The sequence below is a fragment of the Fukomys damarensis genome, unplaced genomic scaffold, assembly GCF_012274545.1.
Source record: "Fukomys damarensis isolate Sample0158 unplaced genomic scaffold, DMR_v1.0_HiC HiC_scaffold_26, whole genome shotgun sequence".
Classification (NCBI taxonomy): Eukaryota; Metazoa; Chordata; class Mammalia; order Rodentia; family Bathyergidae; genus Fukomys; species Fukomys damarensis.
In genome coordinates this window covers 24,873,561-24,897,376 of record NW_022900938.1, presented here as the reverse complement: position 1 = coordinate 24,897,376, position 23,816 = coordinate 24,873,561, and the positions used below count along the sequence as shown (strand labels likewise).

The following is a 23,816-nucleotide window of genomic DNA, read 5'->3' as shown; positions in this document are numbered from 1 at the left end:
ACTACAACTCCTGCTCTCTATATAAATCCCATTCTTGTCAACAGAGATTAGGCCATGGTTAAGCGGGCTGGGGACTTTTCTACCCTGCTCTGCCCATTTATTGATACTAACCCTTAAGGCCACAGATAAATGTCAGGGGAGAAGTGCATTCTCTTCTAATTGGCCTACTGTAGTTGAGCTGTATTTTGTGGTTAATTTTGTTCCTCAAGTTGTCCTCACATCCTCATTAATAGATGTAGATGATTATGTAGAAATAAACTAGAATTTTTTTTTAACATACGGAAACCACAGACCAGGATCATAACAAGCCTTTATTATGGGGAGGGTCTGCCGGGTGGTCTCCGAACAAAGGAGCGAAAGCAGTATGGCCGAGACAAGGGAGCGCTTCTTATAGGAGCTGGGGTGGGATTGAGTGATGGAGTGGCTAGGGTTTGGGGAGTTTGTGACATCACTAAGCCAGGTTTGTGTCATCACTAGTTAGGGCCGTCTTAAGGCAAGGGAAATCTAACACATAGTACATTTGTATACAGCCACTGAATTTAACTTGTTGCATTTTATTAGCCACAGTGGTATAATCTGAAATTAGAACATTTCAGTCACCACAATCATCAATCATACTAGCATAAGTCTGTTTTTAGGCATTTCCAGGACAACCCATTGATAAGACAATGCACAGTTCTTTACTAAGATAAGGTGGACCATCTGTCAATGATTTTCCAGACTCCTTCAAACAGAAAGTGACGCCAATGGAAGCAGGGACAGCACCAAATCATGCAGTGTAGACAGTGAGTGTGCTGACTAGATCAGTACCCAAGCCGAGTATAATTCTCTGGTCTGCTCAGGTAACAATCTTATAGTATGAACTGCCTTTGATTTTTTTTTTTTTACAGCTGCTGAAATTTTTGACATAAACAGATTTTTTACATTGCCACCATTCCTTTGAAGTAATTTATTAATTGATTAGACTATGTCTTATGTTTGGAGGGAAAATTAAAACAGAAAAATTTCCCAAACTAATGTCCATCTGGTCTCCAGTTGGTCTGTAGCAAATCCCGTAAACCTAGGGAGGGCAGCAGAGGGAGACCGAAGTCTGCTTGATAATTTAATGCAGCAACCTGTCATTTTGGACAATTCTGGGGAGGCGACTAAAAATGAAATCTTGGCTTCTGAGTATTTTCCAAGGGATGAAAATCTTCACACACAGGCAGGAAATTTCTATCTTTTAGATGCTTCGTCTCTGTCTCCAGACCACGTGTTTCTTTCTCTTTAAATTGGAAGCAGGGAAATCACGTGGGATCCTTGCAAGCTCCACTTCAGAGTCTCAACCCAGGGCCCACCGAGGATGCAAATTCCAGGAGGTGCCTCTGACTTCCAGGTCTGCTCGGGACAGACTTCAGTAGTCACGGTTCCCCAAGAACAGGAGGGGTCTCTGGACCCCCGAGCGAAGCTCCCCTGAAGAGACTGTCTAGGGGCCAGGGTCCATTCCATTTGAAAGGCGTGTGATCACTGTATTTACATTTAAATTAAAATGGAAACTTCTGGTAGGCTCTGTTTCTGAAAGGTGTGTGTGGTGCATCTGCTGAAGCCTATTGTTTATTCATGCTGTAAATCCTTTGAAATGTGTTAAAATGCTTCCCACTCATTACAAAGCTCCTGCCACCCCTGGATTACGACTTTGATGTCACCAATCCTGCTTCAAAGGGCTCTTTCTGGGCTATTAATCACAGTTTAGCCTCTGAAGGTATCACCAGAGAAAACATTTAAACATCTTTATGCTAGACTTGCTTAAACTTTGAAATCTTGAGCATTGTGCTTATGCACAAATTGCAGGGTTTCCTTCTACTGACAAGTTTTTATTTTGTTAGAGAGTCAAATGACACCAGGTAAAAGTGCAAACAAATCTCTTCCTGCACTTGGTTTGGTGATGGGTGTGTGGTAGGAGGGAAGGGGAGAGTGTGAGAGGCCTCACTGAGCCTACAAAGGTAAAAAGAGGCAGGGTGTGAGTGGCCAATATCTCCTGTGTCGTGTTTTGTCACCCTTTTTGGGGACTAGTTAGCACTCCCAAGGAGAATTGGTGAGATGGCCTGGTATTCGCTGGCCTTCTATTCTCTGCTTTGAGACCTATGTGAAGTGTCCACAGCAAATAATAATAATAATGGTTCACAGCAAATAATGATAATATACACATAGTAATCATCATCCAAAATACGTGGGGCCAGAAGTGTTTCAGGTATGAATTTGGAGGAGAGCAGTTTGGGAGCATTTGCATAAGCAAAGTTCTTGGGGGATGAGACCAAACTCTAAATGCAGAATTCATTTGTTTCTTATATATTTTATACAAATAGCTTGAGGTAATTATATATTAGATATATTTCTACACACATATACATGTATACATACATGTTTACTTCAATATAGAGCTCATATAAATGGCCTGAAGGTAATTTTATTTTATATACTCACACATATGTTGTTATATGTAGTACAGTGACTATGGGTAAGCAAATATCTCTTCAAAATCATGTTTTTTAAAAAAATTCTTTTAGCCTATGTTTATAGCAGCACAGTTTGCAATAGCTAAAACTTGGAAACAGCCCATTTGCCCATCAGTTGGAAACTGGATAAAGAAGATGTGGTTTTTCTATAAAATGGAATATTGCTCAGCCATAAAGAATGAGAAATTAGAGTCATGGATCCATATTGAGGATATACTCCTAAGTGAAATACAAAAGTCACACGTGTAAATACCGAATAGTTTCTCTGGTGTGAAAAACTGTAACAGTACATAAGATCCTAATGATATAATTGACCATGTGAAATAGGAAGAAAAGTGCTAAAGGTGTATAAAATGGAATATTGCTCAGCCATAAAGAATGAGAAATTAGAGTCATGGATCCATATTGAGGATATACTCCTAAGTGAAATACAAAAGTCACACGTGTAAATACCGAATAGTTTCTCTGGTGTGAAAAACTGTAACAGTACATAAGATCCTAATGATATAATTGACCATGTGAAATAGGAAGAAAAGTGCTAAAGGTGTGTGAGAAGTGTTTGTAAATGGAGAGGGGAGGAGGGGCTGAAGGGAGGACAGGGACAAGGGGAAAAATGAGAACCAAGACCCGTCATGTAAAGGTACAAGATCCCAGTGATGAATGTAACTGTACTGTATACCTAAAATGTACCAGTAAACTCAATGAAAGAAAAAAAAATTCTTTTAGATAGATACTTAGAATGGGATTGCTGGATGATACAGTATATCAATTTTTAACCTTTTGAAAAACTGCCATTCTATGATTTTCAGAGCGACACCATTTTGTATCCTACTAACAGAAGGAAGTTTCAATTCTTCGACTTTTTCTTTAACACTTTTTTTTTTTTTTGTCTTTATGATGGCCATTCTAACAGGGATGGTTTGTGGTTTTCATTTTTATTTCCCTAACGATTAGTGATACTGAGTACCTTTTCACACATCTGTTAGTCGTTCGCGTGCCTTCTCTGGGAAGCCCTTGCCCATTTTTTAATTGAGTCAGCTGGTTTTTTGTTATTGAATTTAGGCATTCCTTCTCTCTCCTAAATAGCACCCTCCATCATGTGTGGTTTGCCAGTGTTTCCACCCATATGTACATTGTCTCTTCATTGTTGGTGGCGGCTTCTTGTGCCGCACACAAGCTTTTAGTCCCATGTCATCTCAGTTAGTGCCTTTTGCTTTTGTCGCCTTGCTTTTGGTGTCATATCCCAAAACTCATTGACAACCAATGTTACACAGTCTCTCGTCTACATTTTGTTCTAGGAGTTTTATAGTTGCAGATATTATGTTAAAGACTTTAATTCATTTTGAATCTCTTTTTGACTATAGTGTAAAATAAGGGTTTAGTTGAATTCTTTTATAAAATTATAAAATACAGTTCCCCTGACATGGTTTGCTGAAACAAAAATCTTTTTTTCATGCCATAGTCTTGGCACCCTTGTCAATTATCATTTAATCATATAGATGGGTTTACTTTTTTGGTACTCTATTTAATTTGTCTATATGTCTGTCTTTATGCCAGTACCATACTCTCATGAGTACGGTAGCTTTGTAAGACATTTTGAGGAAGTCAAAAAATACAAAAATTCTATTTATGTTTTTCTTTCTTAAGATTTTTAGGCTGGGCCAACTTTGTGGTATCACATGAATTTTAGGAATTTTTTTCCTATTTCTGCAAAAAAATGCTATTGGGATTTTGGTAGTGATTGTATTGAATTTATAAGTTGCTTTGAGTATATTAACTTTTTTTTGGCAGTACTGAGGATTAAACCTAGAATCTTCACACTGAGCTATATCCCCACCCCTTTTTATTTTTTGTTTTTGAGACAGAATCTCCTTGAGTTACTTAGGCTGTGCTTAAACTTGCAGTCCTCCTGCCCTGCAGCCTCTCAGAGTGCTGAGGTAACAGACATGTGCCACTGTGCCTGGCTTTGAACAAGGTCTCACAGTGGATTTTTTGTTTTGTTGTGTGTGTTGTACAGATTTTTCACCTCCGTGGTACCATTTACTCCTAAGTATTGTATTCTTTTTGATGTTATTATAAATTGAATTATTTTCTTAATTTCTTTTATGCGTAGTTCATTGTTAATTCATAGTAATGTAACTGAATTTTGTGTATCAACTTTTCATACTGTATTCTTGCTGAGTTTATTAGTTTGAACAATTTTTATATGGAATCTTTTTTGGGGTACTAGGGATTCAACTCTGGACCTCGTGCTTGCGAAACTGGCAGTGAATGACTGAGCTAAATCCCCAGCCTTGTATGGAATCTTTAGTGTATATCATCTGTGAACAGAGATAATTTTGCATCTTCCTTTTTGATTTGGATGACTTGTATTTCTTTTTCTTGCCTAATTGCTCTAGCTAGGACTTTCGGTACTGTGTTTGTACTGTGAAGTGTTAAATATGATCATCCTTTGTCTTATTCCTGAAATTAGAGGAAAAGCTTTCGGCTTTTCATATCAAGTATGGATATTAGCTGTCTGCTTTTCATGTATAGCCTCTATCGTATGGAAGTAATTTCCCTCTATTCCCAATTTGTTGTGTGACTTTGATACTTTTTGTCATTTCTTTTTTTCTTGTGATATATATACATATATATATATATATACACATATATATATACATACACACACACACAATGTTGTGTAAATATTTTTTTTCCTCATTGAGTTTACTGGTACATTTTAGGTATACAGCACAGTTACATTCATTGGGATCTTACACCTTTACATGACAGGTCTTGGTGCAAATATTTTAATAAAATATTTTAATAAAAATAATCACTAAAATTTATATTATTGAGACTAAAAATATTCAAAAATTGTTTCAGATTCAGGTAGATTATTCAGAAAATTTGGAAAGAAACCAAAAACACAAAGGAAAAAATACTCATAACCTTATTCCTTAACTTTTCCTTTAATTTAAGCTTTTTGTCTATTTTTGCTCAGGCAATTTGGCCCAGGCAAAAGCCAGGATATCAACAGCCTCCAGATCTTTGCCTCCACATTTCAGTGCTGGGAGAGCCAAGGTGAGTAGATTTGTACCAAAAATAATATGAGCAGATTGGGATTGGGGGTTGCTTCTGCCTTGGGGATAATGCTAGTGGACTGCTTTAGTTCCTTTTATTCAGCCCTCAGCCAGGCAGTGTTTAGGAACTCAGGGTTGAGGAATTTGAAACAACATCATGAAATTCTTAGGATCTTGATTCTCAGAATGATCACTTAAAATACACAGTAATGATGCTTTAAAATAAAGTCTATATAGGGAGAGATAATGTACTTTTCCTACACCAACGCCAGCCTACAGAGAAGAACACAGACCAAAAGGACTTAGCAGAGAATAGAGAAACCAAACTATTTCCTATTGCTTGGCTTTGCCCTCTGAAAAACTGAGATACTTTGTAATGTAAGAGGAATGTTAGAAGGGTTCATAGATTCCCAGTGTAAAATCTTAAAAACTGCCTGGTTGATCTTCACTGTATGTACAGAAATCCTCCTTGCCTGAAATTTTTATTTCCATGCTTTAGTAACCTTCAGGAAGTGTGGCCCAAAAATAGTAAGTGGAAAATTCCAGAAATAAATAATTCATAGGTTTAAAATTAAAACTAGCATGGCGAAATCTCACACCTTTCCACTTTGTCTTGCCCAGGACATAGCCTGTCCTTGGTTCAGTCTATATGATATATATAGTACTTACCCATTAGTCATTTAGTAGCTATCTCAATTATCAAATCAGCTATCAGGTTATTGAAGTGCTTGTGTTCAGATAACCCTTAATTTACTCAATAATGGCGCCAGAACATAAGAGTTACAATGCTAGAAATTTGAATATGGCCAAAGAAAGGCTATTAAGTGCTTCCCTTATAAAGAAAATGATACCATTATAACAGTATATTGCTATAGTTGTTGTATTTTATCATTAATTATGATTGCTCTTCTCTTACTATATATAGTTTACAGTTAAAATTTATCATAGATATGTCTGTATTAGGAAAAGCATAGCATCTATAGGGTATAGTAGGATCTGTTTTAGGCATCCCCTTGGGATCTTGGAATATATCCCCCAAGATAAGAGAAAGCTATGTATTAACATAAAAAACAATTTATCTTGAAGGTGATGGAATAATAAACAGATCATATCCCTCAATTTTCTTGGTTTTGTTTGTTTATACAGAATACTTCTTTAATGAAAAACAATCAACTCAGCCACATATAAAACTATTGGATATTATTCCAAAATGTATACAGATGTATATCGGTATACTTATTTCTATTGATAATAAAAGGATTATTTGTATAGAATAGGAACTCAAAAATATTAACAATAATTGTATATCCACATTGCTATTGTGATCCATTTTTTCCTACTTTTCAATCTTGCTACATGGTGGCAAGGTACAGCATTAGGACTATTTTATGTGGGTTATTAGGGCCCCTAGAAGAGATTTATATGTTTCCCTGCTTCTGAGAGACACTTGATCTTATGTGTAAATTTGTTTATATCAAATGCAGTTGATTTTTATTATTTGTGAAAGTTATGGTTTATGTTATGGCTTAGATCTAAAATCTAAACCCAAAAAAGGGTTCCCTTTACCCAGCTCACAGTCAGGCAGTGTTTAGGAACTCAGGATTGAGGAATTTGAAGCAACATCCTGGAATTCTTAGGATCCAAAAAGCGCTTAGGCTGGGGATTTAGCTCAGTGGTTCTGCCGCCTGCCTTGTAAGCCCAAAGACCCGAGTTCAATCCCCGGTACCAAAAACAAAAACAAAAAGCGGTTAGATTTTAGTTAAGGGGTTCACAGGTGAGGTGTTGGCAAGGTGTTATATCATAGAGGTGCTATACGTGTCAGTGGTTTAACACACTGGTGACTTCATAGCTAAATGTGCTGTTAGGAAGTGGGGCCTGGTTGATGGAGATGGTTCTCTGGGGGCTGACCTGGAAAGATGCATTCTTGTCCTTTGCTTTTCCCTTCTTTCCCGATTTCTGACTGATATGAATTGAGCAACTTTTCTTTACCATGCCCTCTTGCAATGCTGTTTCTGCCTCTGAGCCTGCCACCATGGACTGAACTTTCTGAAACCATGAGCCAAAACCTCTCCTCCTTTTAAGTTGTAGTTGTTGGGTATTTTGTCCTACTGACAGGAAATGTTTCAGACAGTCTGTAAAGCTGCTACAAATACTAAAACCATCACTCCTAAAAGAAACAGTTAGGGGAATGCAGCTCAGTGCAAAGGCCTTGGGTTGAGTCCCCAGTACTGCAAAAAAAAAAAAAAAAAATTGTTTTTTCAAATGCAGTATTTGTGTCATTGATCTCACAGCCAACAACTGTATATCTTCTTCCTGAATAATGCTTATCTAACAGGTATTTTCTCCATGAGGCAGGTCACAACCTTCTTGTGCTTAGGATACCAGATAGCACTTCAGCATTACATTTGTAAAACCACCAAGAAAAAACACTTAAATGAAAAAAAAAAGTCCTTAAATAGACCTCAGAAATAAACGCTTGTTTCTAGTAGGAAAGCTGAAACAGCACAGTGTCAGTGTGCCAGAATGATGGCGTTCGGGGCATGCCACCCCAAAATATGGTATTCTGGCTTTTAAGAAAGCAGCAAAGGCAAGCTGACAATTCTCACCTTCCTTTCACCTGCCTTCTGTAAAGCAGGCCAGAGAAAGCAGAAACCTAGCTGAGCTGGTGGCAGTGCCAGGCTTGCCTTCCCAGTCAGCAGGTCTGGGGCTTTTGGGAGGGGTGGTGCCCTAAGGGCTTTTCTTCTTCAGGGACAGATGTCTCACTTGATAGTAGTAAAAATTCCTGACAAAGGCCTTGTCTAGGGCTGGGGATTTAGTTCAGTGGTTCAGCCACCTGCCTTGCAAGCACAGGATCCTATGTTTGATCCCCGGTACCAAAAAAAAAAAAAAAAAAAAAAAAAAAAAAAGGCCTTGTCAAGAAGATAACAAGTACAAGCAATTCTGAGGGTTCAGGATGCAAGCAGTGAGCACTTACTGAAAGCAGGAGAAATTGTTTGAGTTTTTCATTCATTGATATCTGAATAGCTAATGGGACTTCTTTGGAATCTTTGTCTTTATTCTCCAGTAAATTCAGTTGACAGGTACAGCAAACTTTTGAAATAATATCATGCTTTTAGGTTTCGATTTTATATGATAGTACACAGAGTGGCAAGATACAGTGTTTAAGAAGAAAGGTTTAGGATCAGATAGAGCTGGGCTCAGATCTTTGCACTGTCATATACTGGCTGCAAGACTGGGAAACTTAGCTAAAAATCTCCGAGCCTTAACTTTCTTATGTATGGGAATAAAAAATATTACTTACCTCAGAGTGTCCATTTCGAAAGCTTAGTGTAAATAAAGCTTTTAGTATAGCACAGTGATTTCGTGTAGGATACGCACAATAAATGCTTTATTCCTCAGGTTTTGACAACCCTCTAAGATTCCATGTGTGTAGTCTGTATATGAAAGCTTGCTCAGCTGCTGTGGGCTATAGCACAGTGTATTAGGCTTGCTCATGGGACTTGGAAAGTTAACCAGCACCACTCACAAGGAACCAGGCAGGACATTTGTCAGATGGGCAGTGTTACGGTTAATAACTGAACGTCCCCTGAGAGCCTCATAGCCAGGGCTTTGGGGAGGTGACTGGATTATGGGGTGGGAGAGCTGACTTGCTATGAGGAGACAGGGTCTGATGGAAAGAGGTGGCCTCTGGGCTGTGACCTGGAGGGGCGTCTTTCACTCCCCAGTCTCCCATTTCTGCTTCCTGGCTGCCATGGCATGAACAGCTTTTTTACATAGCAGGCCCTTCCCTTATGTTACATTGGGACCAGGTGCTTATGGACTGAAACCTCTAAAAAATGTGAGCCATTTTGTTGGTATTGAATCCAGCAAGGAGAAAATGACTAAGACTAAGATAAATCAAGCTTGTTCAATTATGAATGATTTACAGTGTTTTATAAATTTAATTTTATAGTAGGAAAGTATACTGAGTTAGAAGTGGTTTAATCCATAATGTCCCTTTTACTGATCATTTTGAAATGGGTACCCTCTGTTAGATCTATTTTGTGACCATGCACATATATAAGAAAACTTTGACAAACCAATGACTTTTTTTTTTTTTTTGGCCCTGGGAATTGAACTCTGGATGCTTACGAGGCTAGCAGCAGAACCTCTGAGCTAAATCCCCAGCGCAACCTTTTTCAATTCTCAAATTAGAAAATATTCTGACAGCAGATCTTCTAAAAAGTATGGTGCTAAATGTACAGTGGTGACCTGCAGGCGAACATCAGCATTTCCAGGTTATATGTAATAAAGAACAGATTTTCACTACCTTTCTGTATGTGAATGCAAAACTGGGCTGAAAGTCATGTAGAAACACAGACTGAGTGGCTGGGCAGGAACTCCCGCTTGCTGGGGGCTCCCTCCTGTCCATGCCAGCCTTAGAACCTTTGCAGTGTACATTTGGTACTTCATTCTGTATTTTTCCATTTTGCTGCAGGCGACCTGTATTGATTTTGAAAACAGTACATATTATTTTTTTAAAATTGTATCTCAGCTGCTGATTGAGGTGGTGTGGCTTGGGCTTATAGTCCCAGCTGCTCGGAAGGCTGAGGCAAGAGGATCCCTTGAGCCCAGGAGTTTGAGGCCATGCAGGGCAACATAATGAGACCTCCAGCTCAAGAAAGACACTAAGTTTCTCAGCCATCGAGGATTGATTTTTCTAGTCACAGAAGTGTTAAATTCTCAAATGCCTAGATCTTTACTTTCTGAGGGTATGTAACAGTCAATCCATCACAACCTCCAGAGAAATATGGATGTGTATTCACCTACCCTTTCACAGTGGACTACAGCCTTGGGGGCTGGCTCTCATCAGCTAATTTGAGTAAAAAAGGAGGGCAGTGATGAGAAGCAAGGCTCAAAACAAGAAGAGATGCTTCTTTGGGGAGGATCTCTGAATACAGGGAAGAGGAGGGGAAATCCTCAAAAGTTGTATGTGTCTGTGGTTATGGGTGGGGAGAAAGTTGATAAAACTTAGAATTAAAAAAAAAAAACAAAACCCTCAGGATTTAATGTTCAACTGGAGGCCAGTGCTAGCCAAGATCTTTCCTTAAGTCATCTTAGCTCCTTCAAACCCCCCAGCCTGAGTGCTGTCCTCTAATTAGTGGGGAGAGGGAAAGAAACCTGCAGTGTAGACCCATCTGATGACACCATGTGTGCAGGTGGGGCCAGGCAGTTTGTGTTTCTTTTTTCTTTTTTTTTTCCCTATACTACAGCAGTCTTCATCCTAAAAGTTTTCCTTTCCTCCTTTCTCACTAAAAATATTGACATTAGCCCATGATGGTTCAGGCCTGTAATCCCAGCACTCAGGCAGGATGAGGCAGGAGGATTACAAATTCAAGCCTAGCCTGGACAACTTAGTGAAAGCCTGTCTCAAAAATAAAAAAGGGCTGAGGATGTAGCCCACTTTGAAGGCCCTCGTTTCAGTCCCCACCACCACAAACAAAACAAAACAAAACACATACCGTAAAAGTGAAAATAGTCCATCAGGTGTGTCACTGTTCAGCTGCCTGTGAATGAACGGCCAGCATCCAGAGTGTAGTCCTGGGGTGTCTTCACTTGGGTTCCTGCTATTTAGATTGTTTTTCTAGTTTTAGAGAATTTAGCCCTGTGCTTTTCCCCCTTCTTAAAGAATCCTGTTTTCTTTATCCATCCCACTTGAAGTACCTTCTTCCCTTTCAACAGTGCCCTAAGTTTGACCTGTCCAGGTGACCCTCACCCCCCACCCAGCCCGTCCCCCCTTATAACCCACTTTTCAGTTTGGTTGACTAGAACTTTGCCCAGTGGCGAGTGGATTTCTGGAGAGCAGTCCACCTAGCAGAAGCCGTGTGCTGACAGCACCCTCTTCCTGTTCCACTGTTCCTGTGTCACCCCCTTGTTGTGTGAGGCTAACGCTGAAATGCTCATGCACTTGGCCAACCAAAGCAGGGCTTTTGTTCTTGAGCTATAATGAATAACAAAGCACTGTTCCTTGTTTCTGTCCCAAATTCCTTCTAGTCAGCTGAGGTACTGGAGAGATGACGGGGATGTGTTCCTGAGGGATTTGGTGCCGTGTGAACACATACCTGCAGCAAGAAGGTGGGAACCGTGGTCAGCAGGGGCATATAGAGGATCAGGGTCTAAGGGAATGGGCAGTAACTAGTGCTGGCCGAATTCCCTGTGTTACAACGTGGGCTTGGGGTCCACCTCTTTATAAGTCTCACTGACCTCTGTCCAGTTTTTTTGAACAGTGCACTTCTTTTTTTTTCCCTTATCTTCTATATATCTTTAAAAATTCTCCCTACAGTGTACATATACTCTTGCCTCTCGGGTATTTGCCCAAAGAGGCTTTCAGATTTTGGAAAACCAGGAGAATGAGTGAAGTGCCTGTACCTTCAAACTGTCTCCCTGTTGCTGTGCTTCCAGGTGGACACCCTGGAGGTCATTCGGCACCCGGAAGAAACCACCAACATGAAGAGGCAAACCATGGCTTCTTACTTCCGGGTATGGAGTCTCCTCAGTCTCTCGTCCATCTGTTTGCAGAGGGGACTCACCAAGCCTGGCCATGAGAGGTCCAGGGATGAAGGAGTCATTGGAACAAAGGGAAAGCACAAGAGCTATTAAGAAAGAGGGTAGTGTTGGGGGAGGGACAAGTGGTGGCAACAGCAGAGAGAGACCACCAGGTGCACAGCTCTTGGTAGTGAATGTGCTTATTCTCTCGGCCTTTGAGCTGCTTCTTTGCTTTAAAGCCACAGGAGTCAGCCACTTTTCCAGCAAATAATAGTATCTAAGAAATGACCTTATTTGTCTAGACCAAAAAAGACCAATTAAAAATATGTTATCTCTTACAGTCATAATTAATTCAATTCTGGAAAGTGGTGCATCAAATTTAGATACTGATTTTTATTTTCCTAGATTGAATCAACATGGTGCAAAACCCATTTGCCTGAGCCCTATTATCGATCATTTCTGCCATCCTAATTTCTGATATTTCATCTAGTAAAGTATCTCCTTTGGATAAAAACATCATCCAGTGGCTATTCTCAGTGCCTATTACTTAGCAAAGATCAGAGATACGCACTCTTTTACCAGTCTGCACAGATTTTTTGATCTTTACATTACTATAAAACATTAGCCTGGGCTGGGGATTTAGTCCAGTGGTTCCAGTGCACAAGAACCCGAATTTGATCCCCAGTTACCCCCAGCCAAAAAAAAATTAGCCTTTTAGAGACTATGTAGCAGGAAGTTAAGGGCCAGGTAGCTTCACGGTACAGATGGTATCATGCTAGCATGGTAGCAGACCTCAGAGGAAGCCAAGTAAGCAGGTAAAGTGGTGTTGGCAGAGGAAGAGGCTATGCAGGGGTAGGTGGTCAGGAGGATGGGAAACTGGCTAATGAGCTGGAGGAACCCGATGGGCTTAAGGGCAGGCACTAGGAACCAGCACTGTAGATGGAAGGTGTAGGAAAGATCTAAAGCCATAAAGTCCAGCCTTGTCAGTTGTTTCAGAGGCGGACTAGAATTGGGCTCATGGTGTGAGTCGCAGAGACACCAGATCTTCGGTTCTCGTACTCCATCCCTGCAGCGATCCTTCCGATGGCACTCTTCTGGGCATGACTTTCAGTTTCTGCTTTATCACTGTGGTGGTTCGACCCACCTAATCGCTCTGTCCTCAGGGAATTCAGAGCCTCTATGACTCTGTGAAGTCAATTTCAAGGTCCGTGACCACCCCTATCTGCAGAGAAGCCCCTGGCTTAAAGTTTTTCACAAATATACTCATGATAATTAATTTGATATCCTTAAAATACTGGCAGCAAATGCTAGGCCTGAAGAATAAGTCATCTTGGTAAGCTAGGTAAGAGTTTTGATCATGAAGAGCAGTGATCGTGAGAAAGTGGAACTCCTTTTCTGTGGGGTTTACAGTCACCCTGAAGGCCTGCCTGGAACAGGAGCCCTGAGAGTGGGCGCCGTGAGTGACGTCTGCAGTCACTGATGCAAAGCCCCTCTGGGTTCCTACAGCCTTTCCTCCTCTCTTCTCTGCCAGGAATATGCTGGTTGATCTTGATCATAATCTTCTCCTCCGATTTTCTTTTACATTCCTCTACCTTGTATAAGTAGTATCAGTAGGATTTGCGTAGACTTTCTGGTGAGTCTTAGGCTAAAGAAATTACTAACCCTTCCCCCAAGGCTGGGTATTTTAAGTGACCTTGTAGAGCATCATTTTGGATACCAGAGAATATTCCAGGGTAACCTAGAACACGATCTTATCTGTTTCTGCCCCGTGGAGATACTGCGTGGCCTTAGATGTTTCAGAAATGCTTTTTCTGAAGAGGGCTTAGACTGCCATCCCCTGTTGCTGATTTCATGTTTGGCCTCAAAAATGAGAGTCATTCACTCATTTCACACTGCTCCGGAGGCCTGGCAGGAACAGTTGCTGGTAACCTCATTATAGGCAAGTTTTTCTCCCTGGCAGTATTCTCTGATGGACCTGCTCTCCAAAATGGTGGTTGGACAGCCTCACTTTGTGCGTTGCATTAAACCCAATGATGACCGAGAGGCCCTGCAGTTCTGCCGCGAGAGGGTCCTGGTCCAACTCCGCTCCACGGGCATCCAGGAGACCATCAACATCCGCCGGCAGGGCTATTCCCACCGCATCCTCTTTGAAGAGTTTGTGAAAAGGTCAGACCAGCACCCTTGAAAACACAGTTTGTACACTTAGCTGTCTCTTATGTCCCGGGGGTTGCTCTTCCTACGCCCTTCCCTTGTACTTGGCTACTTACCAGCTGCCATTTACTTGCTTCAGTGTTGTGGTATCTTTATTGTGTTCCAACAGAACAGCAGTGATTCAGCAGTGATTCAGGAGATAGGTTAAGCAAGCTTCCTTCTGGTCTCATTAAAAAGGAAAATGTCCATACATATTCATAAAATTCTTAGTTCTCAGTTTCTGCAGACTCAGTTTCATGGTTCTTGTAGAAACATTTCCTTCATCCCTGAGTCAAGCTTCTGGAAGAGTGAATGCACCAAGCATCCACTCCTCTCCTAGGCTCTGGCATCATGTAATGAGCACTGCCCCCTGATTTTAGGACACGTTGGGGCACTATCCTCAAATGTATGGTCTCATTTGATCCATAAGACAATCTTAGAAAATGGGTTCTACTATTATCCCCGCTTTAGAAGTGAGGAAAGTGGAGCATACAAAGAAACGGACTTTTCTGTGGTACAAATGGTAAAGCCAAGTTTTGAACTCCAACAGTCTAGTTTTAGGATCTACATTTTAATCACCTCAGTTCACTACATTCAGTCATTTACTAATATGCACAAAATGCACAAAGCTTTCTAAACTAGAAACTATCTTTACCTGAGAATGAAATGTCCCTCTTTCCTGCACAACCACGGTAAGGGTGCCTTCGGTGTGCAATGAAAGTAGGGTTAGGATTTTCACAGCATTTTCTGTGAAAAAATAGTGAATAATAACAACAATAACAAACCATCTCCGAGAAGGAGGCACTATGGCCACAGATGCCCAAAGAGGAATATTACAGTCTATTATAAAAATCTGTCTTTCACCAGCCATACTTACTAATTTTTTTTTTTAACTCTCATTCTGAATTGAATGCTCATGGTCATTTTTCCAGTATTTTCTCAGGGAAGAATGGATCCTAAGTATGGTAGTTTGCTTTACCAAGTCTTCTAAACTCTGCTAAATTCCTTGGGAAAAAAAGAGGGGAGAGTTTTTTGTTTTGTTTTTTTGCAACAAGAGTTTTTAAAATAAAAATAAGAATGAAATGACTTTTTAAAAAGGTCTTTAAGCTTTTTTCTCTCTTAAATTTGGAGATGGGGCAAGAGGAAAAAAAAGATTAGTTTAGCTCATGAATGTAACTAGTCAAGTATTTTTAGCCACACAGTGTTGAATACATAAAAATATTTAAGAAAACAGGTCAAATGCTAAACAGATTGACACTTCTTTGTTCCTAATCAGAAAACTGTTAGGCAAGTGTGAGCAAGTGTTTCAAAATGTCAGTAAATCTGGGGATATCAAAGATTTTGGAGCCGGCAAGTTAATTGGTATTTTGATCCTTTTCAGCAATTTAACAACAAAATGGATGAGCTAGCAGTTTCACCCTTGATGTTATTCAACACATAGGTACTTCTTATCTTCCTGCTCAAGAGTGCTGTTTTGTAAACTCTTAGCAGGAAATATGCAGACAAAACTATCAAAGGACAGGAAAGGAGCCACAGAGCTATCCAAGGTTTATCAAGTAGAGGTAAATAAAAGGTTTAGTGAAACTTGTTTAATGTTGCTCTTTACCTTTTCCTCCTTTCTGGCATTCAGGACTAAAACCTGAAAGGTAGTCTTTTGGGGATTATGTTATCTCTGTCCAGAATGGGGAAGAAATTCTCCAATCCCCAAGTCTGCAAACTTTTGGCCAAACCTAACATGCTTCCTTGCTCTATCAGCCTTGAATTTTCTGGCAAGATTTCTTGAAAGTACCCTTTCTTATCCTCTAGTCATGGGCCTCTGAACAAGGGAATGGCCCAGACACCCTTTCACCAGTGGGGCCAGGTGAGTTGGAAATCTTTGTCTGCCCTAAAGTGGGTACAAAAGAGGCCACTTGGCTACAGTGGGCAGGTAGCCAAAACCTTCTGGAAGGCAGACTGTTGAGGGGCACCCCAGAAAACCACTGTCTTCCTGGGCAATGGGCCCTGAAGTAAGGCCCCTCAGAATGTCTACACTGGAGCCCACACGCCGCCTGTGTGAGTTGGGCTGTACCCCAGCAAGTACCTCAAGGATAGGGATAAGGCAAATGGTTTACTGTCATAGTAAATCGTGTAATTTAGTAAGACACTGTGCTGGCCCTCTGTATGCTGTGCAAGATGGCATACAGAGGGCCAGAGACTGGTGGTAAAAAGGATTTTTATCAATAGACAAGGAATGCAGAAAAGAGACAAGTTTATTTAGACAGAGTATGCTGCAAGGGGACAATGGGTGAGAGTTTCCAAGAGAAGAATCACACAGGATGAGAGACTGGATTTTTTTTTTTTTTAAGGGTTTGAGGATATGGAAAAAGTAACTAGGAAGCAAATGTGATTATATAAAGAACATCTTTTCTGGATTGTTTATCACCTTACAGATCTTAGGAGCACTTGCTTACGGATTGCAATTTTGATAAGACCCCAGAAGGCCTTTAGCTTTAGATCCTTAGAAATGAGATAGGCAGATGATAAAACCACCAGGGCCTGAAGAAAGTGTTTCTGAAATGAAATTTCCACCACTACCACCCCACACATTAAAATCAAATATAAAGGGCTCTGCTTTCTCCCCAATGGTGTGGTTGTCTCTTGGACTTGCCCACTCTTCTCTTACAATGCTTCAATAAACTCTTACCTTTGCTCTGTTCTCTGACTATTGGTAAATTCTCTGACCTTTCACATACCTCGCCTTGCATGGCCTGTACCATCCAATGTGATGCCTACTGTTAAGTTCAGTGTTTATTAAATATTTATTGAGTTGAATCAAACTCTTTCTCCTTCTTTATCTCTATGTTTTTTTCACCATCTTCTGACTGACTCTGCTCCTTGCTCTTTTGACGCACATGGCACATAAAAGGAGCTGGCTTTGTTGAGGTTAAGTTTCACTTGCATTGCAACATACAACCTAGATTGAGAGAGCATACAATTTCTAGTCATAGTAGCTCTTTGTTAATAAAAGGTAAAAAATCTTTTTCTTGCTGTTTTTGTTTTGTGAGACAGGGTCTTGTTATGTAGTTCAGGATGGCCTTTAACTCACTATGTAGCCAAGACTGGTCTTGAACTCATAGCCATCCTTCAGCCTCATCCTCCCGCATGCTGGGATTACAAATTCTGTGACACTATGCACAGTGTTGTAAAAAATCTCGAATAGATTTTTTTGAAAAAAGCTCTCTAACTCAGTTTGAAAAATGTTATTATTAGAGATAGTGTGGAAAGCGTGATTTTACATAGACTTGCCTTCCTTCTCTACAGAGTTTTTTCTGGGACTCTAAAAAGAGACAAGCTCGGTAAGGTGAGGGAGACCCTTCTCTGGCTGCTGTTCCAGCCCTTCTCTCTCCTCTACCAACTCTCAGCTCACACTGCAGAGAACAGGAAGCACTTGGAGTTGCCAGCACACCATGGCTATGTTTCCTGAAGGCGCTCTCCGGCCAGTGTGGCTGGCTGCTTGCTTGCTGTATTAGTCAGGCATCTCTCAATAATGAGCAACTGAAACTCAGTCCAAACTACTTGAAGCACAAATTAAAAGAGAATGATGTATGCATTTATGAAACTGAGAAGTCCAGAAATATGTTTGGATCCAGGGCATTAAACAGTTTTACTCAGCCACCAACTTTTCCCCTTTATCAACTTGGTTTTCCCCCTTTCCACTTTCTTATTGAGGCAGGGCAGGGTAGAGATAGCCCCGCAGAGCTCCAGTTAGGAAGCATTTCATTCTGTAGGCCCCTCAACATCTGCCACAAGAGAGTTTCTGAGGGTTCTCGCACAGGGAACTGTCTGTCCCAGTGTGGATCACATGCCACCCTTGAGCCAATCATTGTCTCCAGGGCATGATTGGCAGGGCCTTGGGTCACGTGCCAGGGATAGGGTCAACTTCACTTGAGCTGAGGTTTAAAGGATTCTGTTAAACCAGTCATGTTGGTACACACTTTAATCCCAGCACTGGGAAGATGGAGACAGGAGAATCACTGAGAGTTTGAGGCCAATCTGGGATACACAGTGAATTCGAGGCTAGCCTGAACTACACAGTGAGACCCTATCTCAAAAAAACAAAAAATAGGGCTGGTCATGATTGTGCACACCTGTAATACCTGCACTCAGAAGGTGGAGGCAGAAGGATCACTGTGAGATCAAAGCCAGCCCCTGCTACATAGTGAGTTCAAAGTCAGCCTGAACTGCATAGCAGGACCCTGTCTCAAAAACAAAACAAAACATACTGCAAAATTCTTGCTGTTATTTATCATTCTCTTCACAGAGGTTTTCTTTTTCTTTCCTTTTCTTATGAAATATTTACATTAAGTTGCTGGCCAGCTGCTTCTGAGCTTTGAATTCAGACTCTGCTTTCTGCCTCTTTGAGGCAATAAAAGGGAAATCCCTGTTCTTTTTTAAAGTATGTAATACAGTATATCCCAAATGGGATCCAAGTTGAATCCGATCCCCCCCTGGGCAGAATTATGACTCTGTAGCACTCCAGTGTCCTTCGTCCTGGGTGTAGTTTGAACATGGTACCCTGTTGCCAAGTACTCCAATGAAAAGATTCCTGAATATCTCCCTAAACAGACTGATGTTTGATTTTAGGAAGATTCTAACCAGCCAGTCTTCCAAGTGCATTAGCAGGTACTCAAATCCAGAGGAAAAAGAGAATGAAGAGTCTCAACATTTAGAATATGCAAATGTCCCTTACTCTCTCTGTGCTTGCTTTAGTAACACTCATCCTTGTCTAATTATAAACAAAAATCTTCTTTTCTTAGTGTCATATTTTAAAATTTTTATTTTATGAAAAGATAAAACAAAATTTCATACCCAAATGATAGAATAACAATAGTTATTGCACTGTGCATCATTATCTTCTAAGTAGTGACTCAGTACAAGACGTAACCAAACAGATTCTTACAAAACAGAAGCAGGTGAGGGATAATAACACAAACTTTGTTTTCAAAGAACTAAGATAAACTCTTTGTATAAATGAAACATTAACATATATATTGAAACATTTTAAAACAATAGAATATGTAATTTGGGAAAGTATTTGAACTTCTCCCTGCTTCCCATTTATCTCTCTTCTTCTATTTTGTTATATATTTTTTTTCTCCTATAAGCGAAACCACACGCTATTTGAGCTTGTGCGTTTGACTTATTTCACTTAATGATATGTTCTCGAGTTTCATCATTTACCTTTGAGTGTCTCAAGTTTGTCTTTATAGCAGCATAGTGCTCCATTGTGTATAAATGCCACATTTTCTTTCTCCATTCATCTGTTGGTGGGTATATGTACTATTTCCAAGATCTAGCTATTATAAATTGTGCTGCTGTGAACATGGGTATGCATGCATCCCTGTAATGTGATGATTTTTTTTAACTCTTTGAAAGATATCTAGGAAGGGAATAGCTTGGTCGAATGAAATTTCTACTTTTAGTTTTTTGAGAAACCTCCATATTAATTTCCCTAGTGATGTGCTAGTTTGCCTTCCCACCAACAATGTTGTGGAGTTCAGCCACCCACCGACATCCTCACCAGCATCTGTTATTATTGGATTTTTGAGGGTAGTCATTATTTCTGGGGTAGGATGGATCTCAGTGTAGTTTTAACTTGCATTTCTCTGATGGCCAGTCATAGTGAGCTTTTTCCCATGTGCTTATTGACTGTTTTTACTTTTTCTGAAAAGTATCTATTTATTTCAGTTGTCCTTTCTTTTTTAATTAGGCCTTTTATTTTGGGGATATCTAATTTTTTTTTAGTTCTTCATATGTTCTTCACTTGATCTTAGCCAAAAGGCCGAGAAGCGATCTTCATATGTTCTTGATGCTAGTCCTGTGTGTGGGGAATAGATGGTGCAATTTTTTTTTCATAACATAGGTTTTCTCTTCCCTCTGTTGGTTGTTTCCCTTGCTGTACAGAAGCTTTTTCATTTGCTATGATCCCATTTGTTGATTCTCGGTATTATTTCTTATGCCATTGGAGTTCTATTCAAGTCCTTGCTTATGCCTACATCTTCAAGAATTGTACCTATTTTATCTTCCAGCAGATTGGTTCTCTTTTAACATTTAGATCTTTACATGGCGAGATGTAGGTATCTAGACTCAATCTTCTACATGTAGATATCTAGTTTCTCAGCACCATTTACTAAAGAGGCTATCTTTCCTCTATCATATATTTTTGGCTCCTTTGTCAAAGACCAAATAGCTGTGTGTGCCTGGGGTTGTTTCTGCTTCTTCTGTTCTCTTCTGTTGATTTATGTGTCTGTTTTTGTGCCATTGTCATGCTGTTTTAATCACTGTAGCTTTACAGTATAACTTCAGGCCCAGGGATTGTGATGCCACCTGCTTTGATTTTATTACCCAGATTGCTTTTGCTATTCTGAGTCTCTTTTGATGCCATATAAATTTCAGGTTGTGTACTGAAGCTCTGTGGTATTTTGATTAGGACTGCAGTAAATCTATGTTATCAGTTTTAGGAATATAGCCATTTTGATTATGTTGGTTCTGCCTGTCCAGAAACAGGATATTTTCCCATTTTCTGATATTCTCCCCAATTTTCTTTTTTAATCTAATGTAATTTTTTATTGTGGAGATGCTTCACTTCCTTGGTTAGGCTAATTTTTTTGATGTTATTACGAATGCTATTGTTTTTCTAGTCACTTTTTCAGTGAGTTCATTATTATAGGAAAGCCTTTGATTTTTGTATGTTTTTTTTGTGTCCTGCTACACTGCCGAATTTGGCTGTCAATTCTAGGTGTCCTTTGGGTCTTATAAATAAAGAATCATGTCATTGGCAAATAATGATATTTTGACTTCGTATTTTCCTATACATATCCCTTTTATTTCCTTCTTTTGCCTGATTGCTCTGGCTAGTGTTTCAGACTAAAACAAAAATTTTCTATCCTAGAAAATCTCCCTTTAGACCTGGGAAAAAAAAATTTGGGAATATGGCTGCTCCTTCATTAACTTTTTTTTTTTTGGTACCGGGCATCAAACTTGGAACCTTACACTTGGGAAGCAGGTAGTGGAACCTGTGAGCTAAATCCCCAGCCCTTCTCCATTAACTTTTAAGGAATTTTCCTGGTTTGGATCTTCCTTCACCACTTCCAGAGGTGTGTGGGTCTATAAATTTCTGAATCTTTGCAGAGGCAGCAAAGAAGGGGCTTCTCTGGTGTAATCAGGTTGCTTCTCATCTTGCTTACTATGACTTAGGATTTTGCTTTTTCAGATCTGCTAAGTTTGTTATCATTTCCCATCTGCTTTCTTAGTCCCGAAATCTTCTTGTCCTTATCTTCTCTCACTTATCTCCTTTTCTTTTCATCTTCATGAAGGATTTATGCCTTTAAAAAAAATCTCTTTGCTCTCATTTAGTTGGGGTTTTAGAAGGCAGAAAAAGCAAGTATATATACACAATCTACCATAATTACCCACTCATCCTTTGACAGTATTACCTGTTTAAAATATGAATAAGTACAATTAAGAAACAAAAAAATTAAAAATAGAAAAAGTGAATCATTCAATGTGTATCATCTTTCTTGTAATGCACATACAAAAATTTTTTTGAGAGAGCATCCTTATGTGGTCCAGGCTGGCTTCAAACTTAAGACGATCCTCCTTTCTCAGCCTCCTGAATGCTGGGATTACAGGCATGTGTCACCATGCTCAGCACAAACTGTTTTAAGACTTACTTTTACTTCCCTCACCCTGGACATCATAGTTTTATATCTATGATATAGGTAATTTCCAACTGAGAAAGATCACTTTTCTTTTATGTGTGGTTTTGTAACTGTCACCCTGAGACTGTCTAATGTGGATAACACCATAGATTTTTCTTCTACTCATTCAGTGGTTTAATAGTTTAAATTTTATTTTTTCTAAGTCTACTCTTTGTGAATAAAGTGAAATTAAGGAAGAGTTGCTAAAGGTATAGGATTCTTTGGTGATATCAGAAGGAACATTCAAGCACGTGGGAAAATGAGAGTCTAAACATTGACTTCATGGAATGAACATTAGGTTTTCACATTCACATTCATTGTGTCTGGGGTGGTCTTCTTAGCAACTACAGAAGCCACATACATGTTCCAACAATCCTGTTGTTTCTCAAAATACTTTTTATTTTCCATTTGGAGCTTCCTTTAGACTTAAGAACACAGTTATTTTCTTTGGTCTATAGGAGTACTTGAGTTGACCATATGGTCTGTTAGATTTAATTACAAACTAATCTTGACTACTTCTAAAAATTAACCCACACTTGACAAATATTTACAACTTTGAAGATAATTTTTAAATGAAAGCTCACGTATTGACTCTAAAAATAATTCTCTGAAATTTTGTGGCAATACAAGCAATCTTAGAGATGTAACCTCTAAGGAGTTGCAGAAGGAATGATCTTTGAAAAGAACCCTTGTTTAGTAGGACATCAGTTTTGGTGTGCTTTTTAAAAAATCAGTTATATGATTTTATAACCACCTTCCAAGTAGTACTGCTCTCTCTAGCTGCTAAGGGGAAGCTGAGTGAATGCCAAGGATTATGAATGCAGTTGTGGCTGAACATTTGTGAAAGAACTGAAGTGCGCTCCTGAGCAATGTCTTTTAAAAGGCCACTCATACACCTCTGCTTGTATGTATATATCCACATCACTAGTGGAGTTGTGGCGCATAGCAGGAACTAAAATTGTGAATTTAGAAATTCCACGTGATTTCTACCCTCTCACCTTTGTGTTTTATCCTCGCTGCTTTTATATCTTCGTACTCTGAAGGAGAAAACCCAGAAGACTCCTTACTGAGGACACCCCTAGAGTTGACCAGTTGGCTTTCTTGGATTTGAGAGCAATTCTTTGAGATCCAGATATTCTTACCAGTGGAAGGTCTGGAATGACTCTAGGCATTCAGGACATTTAAGACTTGATCTTTATCTTAAGCCTTTTATATTGAATTTTGATTCTTGACTTCATATTCCTTCAGGCTCACCCCAGAGAGGTCCTTGTGGGTGAATTCAAGAAGCAAATACATTGGTATCATGACAAGATCAAACCACCAACCCACAGGCCTTCTTGGTTCTGGGCCATTGACACCCTCTTCCTGTTATCAAGATATAATGTATAATGAGGACTTGTCAGTGGCAGATGTGGACTGAGATGCTGAGGACACAAAGAGAAGGCACAGTGTTGCCTTCTAGGAAGAACTACAAAGGAATGTGACAGAGAACATCCTAAACATTCTTTGACTACTTCCTGCCATACTTTTCAGAATACTCTCACTGGAACTTTGGTCTGGCCTTCGAATGTGCCTTCCTGACTTGCTAGTTTTGCCCATCTCACTTGATTCTTTGTATTTCCATGAGAGTTACATTTATAAAAATATGAGGATGATCCTGTCACTCTCATAAATACTAACTTGTGCTATTCCTCAGAGGCAAGACTTTCTATAATTTCTATAACCCAATTACCTAGTCTCACTTTTCTTCCACAGTTCTCCCTGCCACACACACACACACACACACACACACACACACACAC

The 23,816-nt window shown here is 39.7% G+C and overlaps 1 protein-coding gene across 1 annotated transcript in view; it reads left to right on the top strand.

Annotated features, from left to right (window-relative positions):
* The window catches only part of Myo3b (myosin IIIB), a 453,146-nt gene that overhangs the window by 238,966 nt on the left and 190,364 nt on the right, over window positions 1-23,816 (top strand). The window contains exons 24-26 of the mRNA XM_010606961.3: window positions 5,482-5,561; window positions 12,002-12,079; window positions 14,046-14,251. Of these exons, the coding sequence (XP_010605263.1) occupies window positions 5,482-5,561; window positions 12,002-12,079; window positions 14,046-14,251 (364 nt within the window). The remainder of the gene's footprint in view (window positions 1-5,481; window positions 5,562-12,001; window positions 12,080-14,045; window positions 14,252-23,816) is intronic.